Source organism: Diospyros lotus, chromosome 10, assembly GCF_014633365.1.
Source record: "Diospyros lotus cultivar Yz01 chromosome 10, ASM1463336v1, whole genome shotgun sequence".
Classification (NCBI taxonomy): domain Eukaryota; kingdom Viridiplantae; phylum Streptophyta; class Magnoliopsida; order Ericales; family Ebenaceae; genus Diospyros; species Diospyros lotus.
Window position 1 is genome coordinate 35,307,207 of NC_068347.1, and position 15,847 is coordinate 35,323,053.

Sequence of the window (15,847 nt, forward strand, 5' to 3'; positions counted from 1 at the left end):
GAGAGGAAGTTCGAAGCACAAGGTAGGGAAAGAAGAGGCTAGCGAGTATAGACGTCGGCCCCACGGTGGGCGCCAAATGATGATGGTTTTTGGGATCGACCACCACGTGCCACCTCTGCGAATGGACTTCAGGAATAGAACCTCGGACTTGGCGATATCGGACCTCGGTGATAGAACCTGCAAGACAATGGAGTGATGGGGTTAAGGTCCCAGAGGGTGGACTCCAACGTTCAAATTAGTAGAGTAAATGCAGGTAGTAATAAATGTAAGAGTTTGAGAGCTTTCTTTTCATACCTAGTGAGGACCTTTGCTTTTTATAGACATGTCCATTATGGGGTACCCGAGATAAATCCGAGATGGGCAAGCACAACTCTCGAGGACCCCGATCAAGTTAGAACGGGTCTCGCAGTTCGGCTCGAATTTTTCGGATTCCGCTTCGGATTGTTGCCTTACCATGTGTCAGTCTCCCAGACAATCAACGTGGCGAGCAAGGCTACTATTACGTGGGGTATTCTTATAATTTTAGGTATCACCTACCACGTAGCATGGCATATCTCAAGGAGAGTTGGTTGAACGAAGGGAAAAGCATCTTGAGGAGATTTGTTTTTGATGGTGATGCCATAAAAGCTCTGAAGATCAAGGCCACTAGCCAACTAGTTCCTTATCCAAGCAGCTCCCAAGTGATAAGTTCTTTAATCTGGACGCGTGCAATGGTTGCTTCCACAACGGTCAAAGGCTCCCAAAACCCATCGACGTTGGTGTTTGCAGTAAACATGCGGCCGCGAATGGCATCGCCGTTGTCCGAAAATGCATTTGGGAATATCTTCTGGCTAACAAGTGCACACCACAATGCAGCCCACACAAGTGAAAATGATGAGCTGCAAATTGTGGTGGGTCTGGTGAAGGAAGCAGTTGAAAAGCAAGACAGTAATTTTATCCAAAGCATGCAAGGGGATGAAGGGTTTGACAACATTCGCAAGTTGATGGAAGAAAGAGAGGAAGTATATGCCAAAGGAAGACCCGGAATGTACATGGTCAGCGACCTGAGAAGTTTCAAATTGTCGGAATTGGACTTCGGGTGGGGAAAGCCTATTTGGGTTAGCCGTGTTTGGGGATTTCCTACTTCAGTATTTGTGAATAGGGTATTTCTAGCAGAAAGCAGCGTGAACGGAGGAGGAATGAAAGCATGGGTGCACCTGGATGAGCCTGAAATGGCTATTTTGGAACAAGACCCTGAATTCCTAAGCTACGCTTCCTCAAATCCAGGTTTTCTAGTGCCAACATCATAGTCATAGATTGATGCTTCTGGAGTCTCCAATTTCACTCCTTTTTTCTTTTTAGTTATTTATTTGTAACAATGGTATTATATAACATTATATATAAGCGGATTATACACCTTCGACTGGAGCACTCGATGCTGTCCAAGGAGTTACTATCAGGGATAATGCTAGACGAACGTAATGGTAGACAGAAAATTAGACAACCTTAAGTTCTCGTGATATTTTAATATCAAAATATCGCGATAAATTGGTATTTTTAAAATACCCACCAAATGCTTTTGAATTAATTTTTCGCCGCCCATTTTCAAACCCACCAAAGAACAAAACCACTCCACTTTCAAATCTCTCACTCTTTCACTTTCACTCTCCCTCTCTCAAGACCACCCTTTCTCAAACCCACTCCATTTCTCCCCCCCACTCTCTCTCTCTCAAAACCACCCTCTCTCAAACCCACTCTCTCTCTCCCCCATTTTTTTCTCTCAAACCCACCCTCGCTAGTTGCAGCATCAGCCGTCACCCCCCCGCCGCGAGCTTCGTCGACTGTCGCCCCTCCCTCCGCCGCGAGCAACAGCGTGCACCTACCACACCGCGGCTCGGACGGCCACCGCCGGCCCCTCATCGCTGCTCGGATGGCCACCCGCTGCCGTTGTCCGCCCTCACAGGGTCGCTCCCTGGCCGATGAAAATGTTTAAATAGCAGTGTAAATCTAGCAACCCAGATTGGGCAGATGGTACAAACTGAATAGAGAAATGAACATCTATTGTCGCACATAGAGTGAAACTCATAACTTCCATCCATTTCACATAACTAAGTTAACACTTCACCTCATCTGTGTAATGGTTGCAAATCACAAATTTATCTCCTTGTCAATAATTTAAAAAAAAAAATTACACAATCACTTCTAAAGGAAACTTAACATTTTGAACCAGGTATCTCTATTGCCAAAGCCGCTTCAACAACAATATAAATCTGTCACATCTTGTACAACTGCCCAATAATCTCCAGTTTGTTCCATACCTTATAATTCAAAATTCAGTATTTCGGTAACGGCATCTGCTGATTCTGCTCCAATTGTTCAGATTAGAAGGAAATGTCTCAAACAAATGAGATTGAGGAAGCCATTCAACTAAAAGAATTACTGTCCCTAAATTTATTGTCCTCGTATATATTTCAGGATTCAATTCAATGTGTGAAATTGCTATTCTATTGATTGTTGAAATCATAGTCTCCACCTATTTTGTGTATGATAATTCGAATACTTCCTCTTCGTTTATCATTACGCTTCACAAAATTCTGGCACATCAGTCCTCTGCTAGCTACAGAAAAAATAACACTTTCACAAGTGGTATTGCCAACAACCTTTACTGTCTTATATACTAAAATTAATGCCAAATAAACCGAAGAGACTCCACTAAGCAAATTGACTCTCGGGGGGGTTGACGGCGAGCGGTTTTGGCGGGGAGACGGCGGGCGACGATGGTGCGAGCAGGGGTGGCGGCGACGGCAATGCGAGCGACTGTGTGGGGGCGGACGCTGCAACCCGGTTTGAGAGAGAGAGTGGGGGAGAGATAAAAGTGGGTTTTAGAGTGAGAGACAGAGAGAGAGTGAAAGTGAGAGGGTGGTTTTGACAGAGGGAAAGAGAGAGTGAGAGGTGAGGGTGAACTTGTCTTTTACATTAAAGGTTAGATATGTAATTTTGTTAGGGTTGTCTAATTTTCTGTCTGCCATTACGTTCGTCTAGCATTATCCATCTATCAGTTCTATTTGACCTGAATCTTAATTGTACTTTTAATATATATTTATTTAACGAAGACTCTATATATACATGTTTTTATTTATTATTTTAATATCTAAGCAGTTTTTCACATGATATTTTCGTACGTGCGAACAACATTTTAATTAAACTAAAATGACTAAATCCAACCATTTGAAATTGGCCATTTAATTCAGTTCAATCTATATTTTAATTTTGTTCAGGATTTAAATTTGAGTGTTTTGATTATTTCAATTTAGTTTAATTTATGTATTAAAAAAAATTAAAATAATCAAATTAATCGAAATGTCAAAAATGACATCATTTTTCTTAATCAAATTTTCGGTTTTTTTTCATTTTTTTGAATTAGTTCATTTTTTTTTCTGTTTTTTGATTTATTCGGTTTGAGCATCTAGTTAGTTGGTTTAGTTTAATTTTTATAAAAAAAATTGATTTACTTGATTTGAATAATTCAATCATTGAACCGACAGAAAACTCACCCTTAATTGTTTGTTCAACAGTTGGCTCAATCCGAGAATTTTTTTACAAGCACCACCTCCAAAGTTGTCACAAAAATATTATTCTTTTTTATCACCTAATTAGTTTGTGAATTTTAAATCTTGTAATAAATTAAGTATTATATTTTAATTTTTATTATTATAAATATTATATTATTTTTTTAATCATAATTCAATCCATATTCCAGTTTTTAATCAAATTTTATTAACAAAAACTAACGTGAGATATTAATATAAAATTAAAAACCATTCAATGTTATAATTAGCATAAACCTCATGATCAATTAATTTTAATATTTATGGTAATATATACACTATTAGTTTTCATTAATAGAATTTGACAAAAAATCAAAAGAGAGACTCAATTGTAACAAAAATCAAAATTTAGTGGTTGTGGTAAAAAATTAAAATACAATTTACACTATTTGTCTATGGTTAGCATTACCTTTTTTTATATGCATGCCTCCCCCCCTCGCGCGCTTTTTTTGGTAAATCATGCCCCCCTTTTTTATACACATTTCACTGACAATAAGCAATTTATAAAAATATTATTTAAATATTTAAATTTAATATTTTTACGTATATATCAATATAAAACATCACCATAAATAACAAAGTTAAATATTCAAATAACATTTTCCTAAGCAATTAATAGTGATGTAGCAAGAGCTTATCATAGGAGAGACCACAGAATGGAAAACAGTTTTTAAAGAAAATAGTTTCTTAAAAATAATTTTTTTTTAATTGTTTTTTTTATTATTGGGCTGTAATGTGAGAATTTGGGCATTTATTATGACCAAACAATGAGAGAGAGAGATAGATAGCAAAACAGACAGAGGGAGAGACCAAATAGATAGAGAGTTGAAGAAAGAGCCAACATTAATAGGGCCAAACGACGATGCAAAGGGCGACGTCAATAGGAATGCAAACGATGAGAAATAAAAACAACGATAATGAGGAAGATGACAAATAAAAACGATGATAGCAAGACACAAATGACAATAACGAGCACAAAAGTGGGGTAATTGAGGCACTGTAGGACAAAAGGAGTCAAGAAAAGCGTTTTAGGACAAGGGAAGCTAGCAAATGAGAAGTCGTTTTTCCCAACTTATATATCATTTTAAGTTAGGTTTTTTGTTGAGTGAAATTAATTTTTTGTTGAATTATATATTTTTCTACTCCTAAATACTTAAAAGTCAAGAAATTATTTTTTAAAAAAACATTTTCAGTAAACAAATGGAGTCTAACTATTGTTTTGACAAGATTTGATGAAAATAATACTCATTAAACCTTATACAACACATGCATTAACATTACAGTCCATTTTCATTTTTGTCGCAGCTAGTCAACGCAGCATTATCAGTCTTCATCTTTATTAATTTTGACCAAAAATATTTAACAATTATTCATGCAAATACAATCCATTAGTGGTCAGTTCAAACTGTCGACGAAGCTCAACTTCCATCATTGGATGAAAATATCAAATGTCTTAGAATGTGACATATGGTATTTAGACTGATTTCCGAAAATCTTATTTAAAAGATTTGGCTAAAAATATTAAATCACACTCTAACCATAAGAATATACCTGATGCACCGTGACGGACTCTTTTCAAAAAAATAAATCAATTCAGTGGCGGGTAAATGCAAATGCATAAAGAAGTGAGTTGCTGGTTGGAGTTGAGCCAAACCCATTTAAGACAAGGAATTAATAATTAATATATATGAGCTGGGTTGAACATGCACGTATGGGTTATAATTATATTAATGGGAACATTAATTAGGTGAATTCTTGTTCAAATTGTGACGTTTATATATTTATGGGAACCGTGTGTACCAAAACGTCGTCCAAACAAATTAAAGACCAAGCCATTGCAGTATGACTTGGTAAACATTATTTAACTTCTTTATAATTAATTAAGAGAGACGATTAGCTAGTTTTTCCCATTATGTAAGCCCTTACTCGTTTTGAACACACTTTAATTTGACCGCAATCAACAAACAACATCCCTCCCCCCAGTCCCCAGCTGCTGCTATATATTCATATGCATACATACAGAGGCACATCATCTCCATCTCCATCTCTCATCCCCAAATTAATTCTATCAACCAAACCAACCAAAAGCTTCTGAATTATTATTAACTCCATCCACCGCCTCTGCTCTTGCTGCTGCAACTCTTTCCAGCCTCTTCCAACCATTTCATTCTATCATTATCCACATATATATGGATATGGAAATCCAACTGGTTTCAACCCAATACGTCAAGCCTTCTTCTCCCACACCCCCTCACCTTAAAACCTTCCACATTTCTCTCTTGGACCAGCTCCTCGCTTCTGCTTACGTTCCCATCGTCTTTCACTACCCCATACCCGATGCCACCTCCGTCAAACAAGTGTTGGCTCGTTTAAAGACTTCGCTCTCCGAGACCCTGTCTCGATTTTACCCACTTGCTGGACGACTTAAAGATCATATGTCGTTCGAATGTAACGATGAAGGGGTTCTATTCATAGAAACTCATGTTAATCGTGACATGTCTGAGTTTCTTAAACAGCCCGAACTCGAGCTACTGCACCAATTTGTTCCTTACCAAGACTTCGTGCCCGAGCCAGAAACTACCTTATCTCACCTAGCCATTCAAGTCAATGTATTTGCTTCTGGGGGAATTTCCATTGGCGTGTCGATGTCGCACAAGGTCCTAGATGCAAATACATTGGTTTCTTTCCTCAAGTGTTGGACTGCCTTGTCTACTGGCTGTCAAGACAGAGCAATGTTCCCTGACCTTACCTCAGCATCCTCCCTTTTCCCTCCGAGGTCCGAACAACTACCACGTAGCATGGCATATCTCAAGGAAAGTTGGTTGAACGAAGGGAAAAGCATCTTGAGGAGATTTGTTTTTGATGGCGATGCCATAAAAGCTCTGAAGATCAAGGCCACTAGCCAACTAGTTCCTTATCCAAGCAGCTCCCAAGTGATAACTTCTTTAATCTGGACGCGTGCAATGGCTGCTTCCGCAACAGTCAAAGGCTCCCAACACCCATCCACGTTGGTCTTTGCAGTAAACATGCGGCCGCGAATGGTATCGCCGTTGTCTGAAAATGCGTTTGGGAATATCTTCTGGCTAACAAGTGCACAGCACCATGCAGCCCACACAAATGAAAATGATGAGATGCAAGTTGTGGTGGGTCGGGTGAAGGAAGCAGTTAAAAAGCTAGACAGTACTTTTATCCAAAGCATGCAAGGGGGTGAAGGGTTTCACAACATTCGCAAGTTGATGGAAGAAAGAGATGAAGCATATGCCAAAGAAAGACCCGAAATGTACATGGTCAGCGACTTGAGAAGTTTCAGAATGTCAGAACTAGATTTCGGGTGGGGAAAGCCTATTTGGGTTAGCCATGTTTGGGGGTTCCCCAGTTCAGTGTTTGTAAATGGGATATTTCTAGCCGAAAGCAGCGTGAACGGAGGAGGAATAGAAGCATGGGTGCACTTGGATGAGCCTGAAATGGCTATTTTGGAACAGGACCCTGAATTCTTACGCTACGCTTCCTCAAATCCTGGTTTTTCAATGCCATCATCACGGTCATAGATTGATGCTTTTGGCGTCTCCAATTTCACCCCTTTTTCTTTTTAGTTATTTATTTGTAACAATGGTATTATATGACGTTATATATAAGCGGATTATACACCTTTGATTGGAGCACTCGATGCCGTTTAAGGAGCAACTACTAGTTCAATTTGACCTGAATCCTTAATTGTATTGTAGCACATCTTTGGTTAACGAAGACTATATACATATAGCGCTTAGGGTATAAGTCGAGTGGTTGGACAAACAATTTACTTGATTTGCATCGATAGGTTGTGAGTTCGATTCTCGCACTGCATAATGATGTAAAACCTCACACTTACGATTTACCTCCTCTACCAAATTCGAGAGTATGAGAAGCAGGGACTGCATAAATGCGATCATCCCAATACTATATTATTTATTAATGTCTATGCAGTACTTCTCTTAATATTATTTACAGAGTCGAGCAACATTTCAATTAAATCAAAATAATTCAAAATTGATAGTTAAGTTGCAAATTCTGAAACTAAGAAATACAAAATTCTGAAACTAGAAGTGTAATTTACACCATTAGTTTATGGTTAGTGCTACCATTTTTTATACACGTTCCAATTGCAATAAGTCATTTGAAAATATTATTTACACATTCAAATTTGATATTTTTACTTACATTCTGTGTTAATATCTTATACATTTGTATTGATATGAGACACAATATAAGATATCAATATAAAACACCACCATAAATAACAAATTTAAATATTCAAATAATATTTTCATAATCAATTAATAGTGATGTAGCAAGAGCTTAACACAACGGAGAGACCATAAAAGTCCAAGAGATAAATGATCTCATAATAAAATTATTGATAATTTGAGATTTGTTTGTTTGGGAAAAGTGTTTTTCTTAGAGAATTAAAATAATTTTTAAATAAAACAATTTCCTGGGAAGAAATAAGGATAGAGCTGGAGAATGAGCCAACAACGAGGGTAGATGATGATGATGATGATGAAGGTGGTGATGCCGATGGGAACGCATATAAGGACAGGGAACAGAAACGACGATAGTGAGGCAGATGATAAACAATAGATAATAACTCTCTCTAATATAGCTTTTAACTTTTATCGTACCTAATTGCTGTTCAAAGAGTAACTTTTCTCAAAATTTAACACTAGGAGTGTTCAAAGAGTAACCTTGGATTTTTATGGTTCTGAAAGATCCAGTTATACGGGAACCAAGAACGAGTTTTTCCCTCCTTTTTATTCCTATATAAATAAATAAAATCTAAATAAATAACCACATTTAACTTTAAAAATTCGTTAATATTTACTTACACTCCTTTTTAAGTTTAATTTAATTATAAAACACTACTAAAAATCGAAACAACTAGATCTATATTCAATAAGTCTCCCTTTAACCATTCTATCTTTTATCAACATAATATGGTGAATTTTAGAACCCAAATGGAAACTAAAAAAAAAAAAAAAAGTGACACAGACATAACATATAAATATATGTATATAAATAGGTTATATTATTCAATATCTAGAGTAAATTTTCATGGCAATTCCACATGCCATAATTGTCAATATAATAACAACTCTACTACCATGTTTATAAAATAATTAATTGTCTTACTTTTAAATAAATATGTATTAGAAACTTGATGACATCAAAAATCGATTATGAATTGAATTTATAAAGTTTATACAAAATTTGGATCTTGTCTAAAGCTAATCTACCCTTGCACTTTCTGCACACGTAAAATTAGAATAGATATAATCCTAAACTTGACGGAAAGATATCGTTTTGATATTTAAGTCAGTCAATAACTTTAGAAATAATTTAGAAAAGGTTGAAAGAAGGATGTGATGTGGTCCCTTTGACTCCCTCTTGAGATTTTTATATACATTTATGATTGAACTTTATGATAAAGATCACGATGAGAATTGACAGACCTCCTCATACTATAAAGGACTTAAGTTTATAGATGTTAGGACAAATGACGTAAAAAACCCATTATGTGATTCTCTTTAGTACGCTTGAGTTTACTTACTTTAGAGGTTATTTGTCTCATGTAGAGAGTTAATCCTGTCATAATTGTCTCTAAAAAAAACTATCGGATAAATACTCTAAGACCTTCTATTTGAACTTTGCTCTTGAAAATCACTTCTACCCTAGCCTAAACGATACTTCACTACCCATCTTCCACCCAAATTGAGTTTTCTCGTATTACTTTTCTTCGGGTGTTTTGAAAAGCATTATCCGATCATAATCAATATTCTCAGACCATGCCATTCGGGTTCATCCTACTAGTTACTGATGCTTTAACCCCTAACACTACTTTAGTGATGTGACTTTTGGACGAGATAAATTCTTCTACTTTCTTGGACAATAATTAACATTTCTGAAAATTAAAACTATAAACCCTTGCATGGCAGTTATTAGTAGCAAAATTGTGGAGTTTATTTCACATTAATTAAAGGATACGTATATGTTAGGATTTATGATTCAAAATGTATTATCATTTTATTTGTTTTGTGCTTTCTATTTGCATTTTGATATATGCATTTGAGTTTTATCTTACTTACATTTAATTGAAGTTTAAATGTGTATATGATTTACTGATTATTTGGTGGGCCAATAGCCATTGGGCTTAGATCTCGTTTTATGAGCCAAGCCCATTTTTCGTGTGGCCCATGCATGTTTGCCCCAGTGCAGCTCGTTGCCTGCTGCTATATAAGGGCAGCTTCTTGCCCTAACTGAATCAAATCACTCACTCTTTCATTTTCTAAAATCCTAGTTCGGCACATGAAGTGAGACTCTCTCTTGCTTGTAAATCTTTCTCTTGTTCAATTGGCTTTGGTTTGTTGTAAGATCACTTGGTAAGTCTATATTATTTTAATCTCTATTGTTGAATCACCTGAGGCGTGAGAAATTTGGTATAACTGATAGATCAGATTCTTGACATGATCTTGAGATTGATAGAACAGATCTTATACTTGTTCTTGTATTTTGTTTTCTGTTTTCAATTTATGTATTTGCAATACGTTTTGTTCTTATTATGATTTTGTAATCCGATTTTAATCGAAAGTTATTAGTAGATTAACTAGAAACGGAATCTCTGTCGTGAGTAGGATCTTTTGATCTGAATACGTAACTCGTTGTGTTGTCATTTTTTGTTTCTATTTTACTGCACTTATTTTTGATTGGTTTTGCCGATTGAAAAGGGTTGCAATATATATCGGCAGTGTATAATTAAATTGCATCCAGCACAGACGAAATCACGGAAATGGCCAGCGGCCAGCAGTCCCTGGGTTGAGACAGAGCCTTGATAATTAATTTAATTCAATGCCCCTCATGTTGCGCGAGCATCCTCTAATTATAATATTAATACTTAATTATATATATATATATATGGGCGCATTACTTGAATAAATCCCCGTTGGAACTATAATTTTTACTATTTATTTGTGGGAACTGTGTATCCCATCTCGAAACACTGTGTGACATGACTTTCAAATATGATTTTTTTAATTAATCGATTCACTTCTCTTTATATATATATATACATATAGAGAGAGAGAGAGAGAGAGAGAGATCATGTTGCAAGGCCTCCCCCCCCCCCCCCCCCCCCCCCTTCTCTCTCTCTCTCTCCCTCACTCTCGTTTTTGAACAAACTTCTTAGGTTTGACCCCAGTTAACACACACACATACATTCTCTCACTCTCTCTCTCTCTCTCTCTCTCTCTCTCGTTTTTGAACAAACTTCTTAGTTTTGACCCCTGTTAACACACACATATGCATTCAATCCCCAACTGCTATATATATATATAGGTTATACTCTCTTTCAGGCTCTTCACATCAATTAACCAAAGTATCAAGTCTCTGAAACCAAGAGCTCTCCAGCATTCTCTCTCTCTCTCTCTCTCTTCCTCTCCCTCTCTGTCTTTGTAAGCCTCTGCTTGCTCTTCATTAATCTTTCATTCTTCAAAGAGACCATCCACATGGAGATTCAAGTGATTTCAAGGGAATACATCAAGCCATCTTCTCCAACACCCTCTCACCTTAGAACCTTCACCATTTCTCTCTTGGACCAGCGTCTCAGTACTGCTTACGTCCCCTTCGTCTTTCACTACCCCATATCCGATGCCAGCTCTATCAAGCAAATCTTGGCTCGTTTGAAAAGTTCGCTGTCCGAAACCCTGTCTCGCTTCTATCCGTTGGCTGGTCGGCTTAAGGATCACATGTTGTTTGATTGCAATGATGAAGGAGTTCTATTCATAGAAACCCATGTTCGTTGCGACATGTCCGAGTTTCTTAAAAAGCCTGAAATCGAAGTCCTGCACCGATTTGTCCCTTACCAAGGCTTCGTTCCAGAGCCACAAAATACCTTATCTCACCTAGCTATTCAAGCCAACGTATTTGCTTCTGGGGGAATTTCCATTGGTGTGTCAATGTCGCACAAGGTGTTAGATGCAAATACACTGGCTTCTTTCCTTAGGTGTTGGACTGCCTTGTCTAGCGGCTGTCAAGACCAAGCAATATTCCCTGACCTCAGCTCAGCATCCTCGCTTTTCCCTCCTAGCTCCGAACAACTACCACGTAGCATGGCGAATTGCAAGGAGAGTTGGTTGAATCAAGGGAAAAGCACCTTGAGGAGATTTGTGTTCGATAGTAATGCCATAAAAGCCCTCAAGGTCAAGGCCACTAGCCAGTTAGTCCCTTATCCAAGCAGTTCCCAAGTGATAACTTCTTTAATCTGGACGCGTGCAATGGCTGCTTCTGCAATAGTCAAAGGCTCCCAACAACCATCCACGTTGGTTTTTGCAGTAAACATGCGGCCACGAATGGCTTCACCATTGTCCGAAAACGCATTTGGGAATGTCTTCTGGCTAACAAGTGCACACCACAATGCAGCCCACACAAAACAAAATGATGAGCTGCAAGTTGTGGTGGGTCGTGTGAAGGAAGCAGTTGAAAAAATAGACTCTAAATTTATCCAAAGTATGCAAGAAGATGAAGGGTTTCACAAGATATGCAAGTTGATGGAAGAAAGAGATGAAATATATGCCAAAGAAAGACCTGAAATGTACATGGTCAGCGACTTGAGAAGCTTTAGATTGTCGGAATTCGGGTGGGGAAAACCTATTTGGGTTTGCCATGTTTGGGGATTTCCCAGTTCAGTGTTTATCAATGGGGTATTTCTAGCAGAAAGCAGTGTGAACGGAGGAATAGAAGCATGGGTGCACTTAGATGAACCTGAGATGACTATTCTAGAACAAGATCCTGAGTTCCTAAGCTACGCTTCCTCAAATCCAGGTTTTTTTATGACATCATCATAGTTTATATAGTGCTACTTAATCAGTTGAAAGAAATTTGTCTCCATCTTTGTACTTCTTATCTTTTATTTGTCTAGCTGTTCATTTATTTTGTAACAATAATAAAACATCATAAGATGTTCGAAAGAGTTACAATTCAAATCTTACACGAATTGTATCCTAAACGCATGTTTAGGTTCTAAGATGGACAAATGAATTGCAGTAACAAAAGTGCATTAATGAAAGTTTTTACATTTAACTAAATATCGATGTGAGTTTTGGTCATGGGTTGCCTGTTCTTGCCGCGTCTTTAATGAAATGTTTTTATATTTAACTAAATATCCATGTATGATGGACAAATGAATTGGATACCTTTGACTCACTCCTTAGATTTTTACATACCTTTTCGATTGAACTTCATAATAAAGATGACGATAAGAATTGGCAGACCTTCTCATATTACAAAGGATTATTGGTTTTCCATGGTTTTAGGAGTCAAAGAGTGATTTAGATTGAAATTAGTGAATGAGTGTGAAATATCTTGTCTCAGATTTATAGTTGCAGGGCAAATGATACAAAGAAGACTTAGAAACCCCATCATGTGATTATCTTTACTGCGCTTGAGGTTACTTGCTTTAGAGGTTGTTTGTCTCATGCTGTGAGCTTATCCTATCGTAATTATCTCTAAAAGAAGGCTTATCAGATAAATACTCTAGACCTTGTAGTTGAACTTTGCTCATGAAAATCACTTCTACCCTATCCTAAACGATACTTCACTACCCATCTTCCACCTAAATTGAGTTTTCTCGCATTGCTCTTCTTCAGGTGCTTTGAAGAGCATCATCCAATCAGAATCAATATTCGCTACTGTACATCATGTCATTCGGGTTCATCATATGAGTTGATTGATGCTTTAACCTCTGATACAACTTTAGTGATGTGACTTCTGAATGACATAAATTCTTCTACATTCTTGGACAATAATTAACATTTCTGAAACTATAAACCCTTGCATGGCAGTTATTATTAGCAAAATTGTGAAGTTTATTTCACATTAATTAAAGGATAGGTATATAATTAAATTGCATCCAGCCCAGACGAAATCATAGATATGGCCAGCGGCCAGCAGCCCCTGGGTTGAGACAAAGCCTTGATAATTAATTTAATTTAATGCGCCTCATGTTACGTGAGCATCGTCTAATTATAATATTAATACTTATATATATATGGGCGTATTAGTTGAATAAATCCCCGTTGGAACTATTGTTTTCACTATTTATTTGTGGAAACTGTGTGTATCCCATCTCGAAACACCGTGTGACATGACTTTCAAATATAGATAGATAGATCATGTCGCAAGGCCTCTCTCTCTCTCTCTCTCTCTCTCTCTCTCGTTTTTCAACAAACTTCTTAGTTTTGACCCCAGTTAACACGCATATACATTCAATCCCCTGCTGCTATATATATAGGCTACTCTCTCTTTCAGGCCCTTCACATCAATTAACGAAAGTACCAAGTCTCTAAACCCAGAGCTCTCCAGCCCTCTCTCTCACTCTCTCTCCGTGTCTTTGTAAGCCTCTGCTTGCTCTTCATTAATTAATCTTTTATTCTTCAAAGAGACCATCCACATGAAGATTCAAGTTGTTTCAAGGGACTACATCAAGCCAACTTCTCCAACACCCTCTCACCTTAGAACCTTCACCATTTCTCTCTTGGACCAGCTCGTCAGTACTGGTTACGTCCCCTTCGTCTTTCACTACCCCATACCCGATGTCAGCTCTATCAATCAAATCTTGGCTCGTTTGAAAAGTTCGCTGTCCGAAACCCTGTCTCGCTTCTATCCGTTGGCTGGTCGGCTTAAGGATCACATGTCGTTTGATTGCAATGATGAAGGAGTTCTATTCATAGAAACCCATGTTCGTTGTGACATGTCCGAGTTTCTTGAAAGACCTGAAATCGAAGTCCTGCACCGATTTGTTCCTTACCAAGGCTTCGTTCCAGAGCCACCAAATACCTTATCTCACCTAGCTATTCAAGCCAACGTATTTGCTTCTGGGGGAATTTCCATTGGTTTGTCAATGTCGCACAAGGTGTTAGATGCAAATACAATGGCTTCTTTCCTTAGGTGTTGGACTGCCTTGTCTAGCGGCTGTCAAGACCAAGCAATATTCCCTGACCTCAGCTCAGCATCCTCGCTTTTCCCTCCTAGCTCCGAACAACTACCACGTAGCATGGCATTTCTCAAGGAGAGTTGGTTGAATCAAGGGAAAAGCACCTTGAGGAGATTTGTGTTCAATAGTAACGCTATAAAAGCCCTCAAGGTCAAGGCCACTAGCCAGCTAGTTCCTTATCCAAGCAGTTCCCAAGTGATAACTTCTTTAATCTGGACGCGTGCAATGGCTGCTTCCGCAACAGTCAAAGGCTCCCAGCACCCATCCACGTTGGTCTTTGCAGTAAACATGAGGCAACGAATGGCACCCCCATTGTCCCAAAACGCATTTGGGAATATCTTCTGGCTAACAAGTGCACACCACAATGCAACCCACACAAATGAAGACGATGAGCTGCAAGTTGTGGTGGGTCGCGTGAAGGAAGCAGTTAAAAAACTAGACTCTAAATTTATCCAAAGTATGCAAGGGGGTGAAGGGTGTCACAAGATTCGCGAGTTGATGGAAGAAAGAGACGAAGCATATGCCAAAGAAAGACCCAAAATGTACATGGTTAGCGACTTGAGAAATTTCAAATTGTCGGAATTGGACTTTGGGTGGGGAAAGCCTATTTGGGTTAGCCATGTTTGGGGATTCCCCAGTTCAGTGTTTGTGAATGGGGCTTTTTTAGCAGAAAGCAGCGTGAAGGGAGGAATAGAAGCATGGGTGCACTTGGACGAACCTGAAATGGCTATTTTGGAACAAGACCCTAAATTCATGTGCTACGCTCCCTCAAATCCATGTTTTTGGGTGCCATCATCATAGTTTAGTGCTGCTTCTTGATCAGTTCAAAGAAATTTGCTTGTCTCCATCTTCGTACTTCTTGTCTTTTATTTGTCTAGCTGTTAATTTATTTTGTAACAATAATTAATATCATCATAAGATGTTTGAAAGAGTTACAATTCAAATCTTACATGAATTCTTGTATCCTAAGCACATGTTTGGGTTCTAAGATGTGAATTGTAGTAACAAAAGTGCATTAATGAAATGTTTTTATATTTAACTAAATATCCATGTGAGTTTTCGTCATGGGTTCCCTGTTCTTGCCGCGTCTTCTCCAATGCATGTGAAAGTCTTCAACCTTTGGCACAAAAATATATTTTTTGGTATCGTAGACCCAATCATCAGATCCATAGGAATAAATGCCCAATTTAATGCACCCATATGTAGGGACACATACCATTGCAATTTTTGATTTTATAAT

At 37.8% G+C, this 15,847-nt stretch overlaps 2 protein-coding genes across 2 annotated transcripts; both read left to right on the top strand.

Moving 5' to 3' along the window:
* The first annotated feature begins 545 nt into the window (after positions 1 to 545).
* Positions 546 to 1,289, top strand: LOC127811270 (BAHD acyltransferase BIA1-like). The gene has a single exon (XM_052350982.1). The coding sequence runs from the start codon at positions 546 to 548 to the stop codon at positions 1,287 to 1,289; it is 744 nt and encodes a 247-aa protein (XP_052206942.1).
* A 12,775-nt stretch (positions 1,290 to 14,064) lies between these two features.
* Positions 14,065 to 15,408, top strand: LOC127811271 (stemmadenine O-acetyltransferase-like). The gene has a single exon (XM_052350983.1). The coding sequence runs from the start codon at positions 14,065 to 14,067 to the stop codon at positions 15,406 to 15,408; it is 1,344 nt and encodes a 447-aa protein (XP_052206943.1).
* Positions 15,409 to 15,847: the final 439 nt, after the last annotated feature.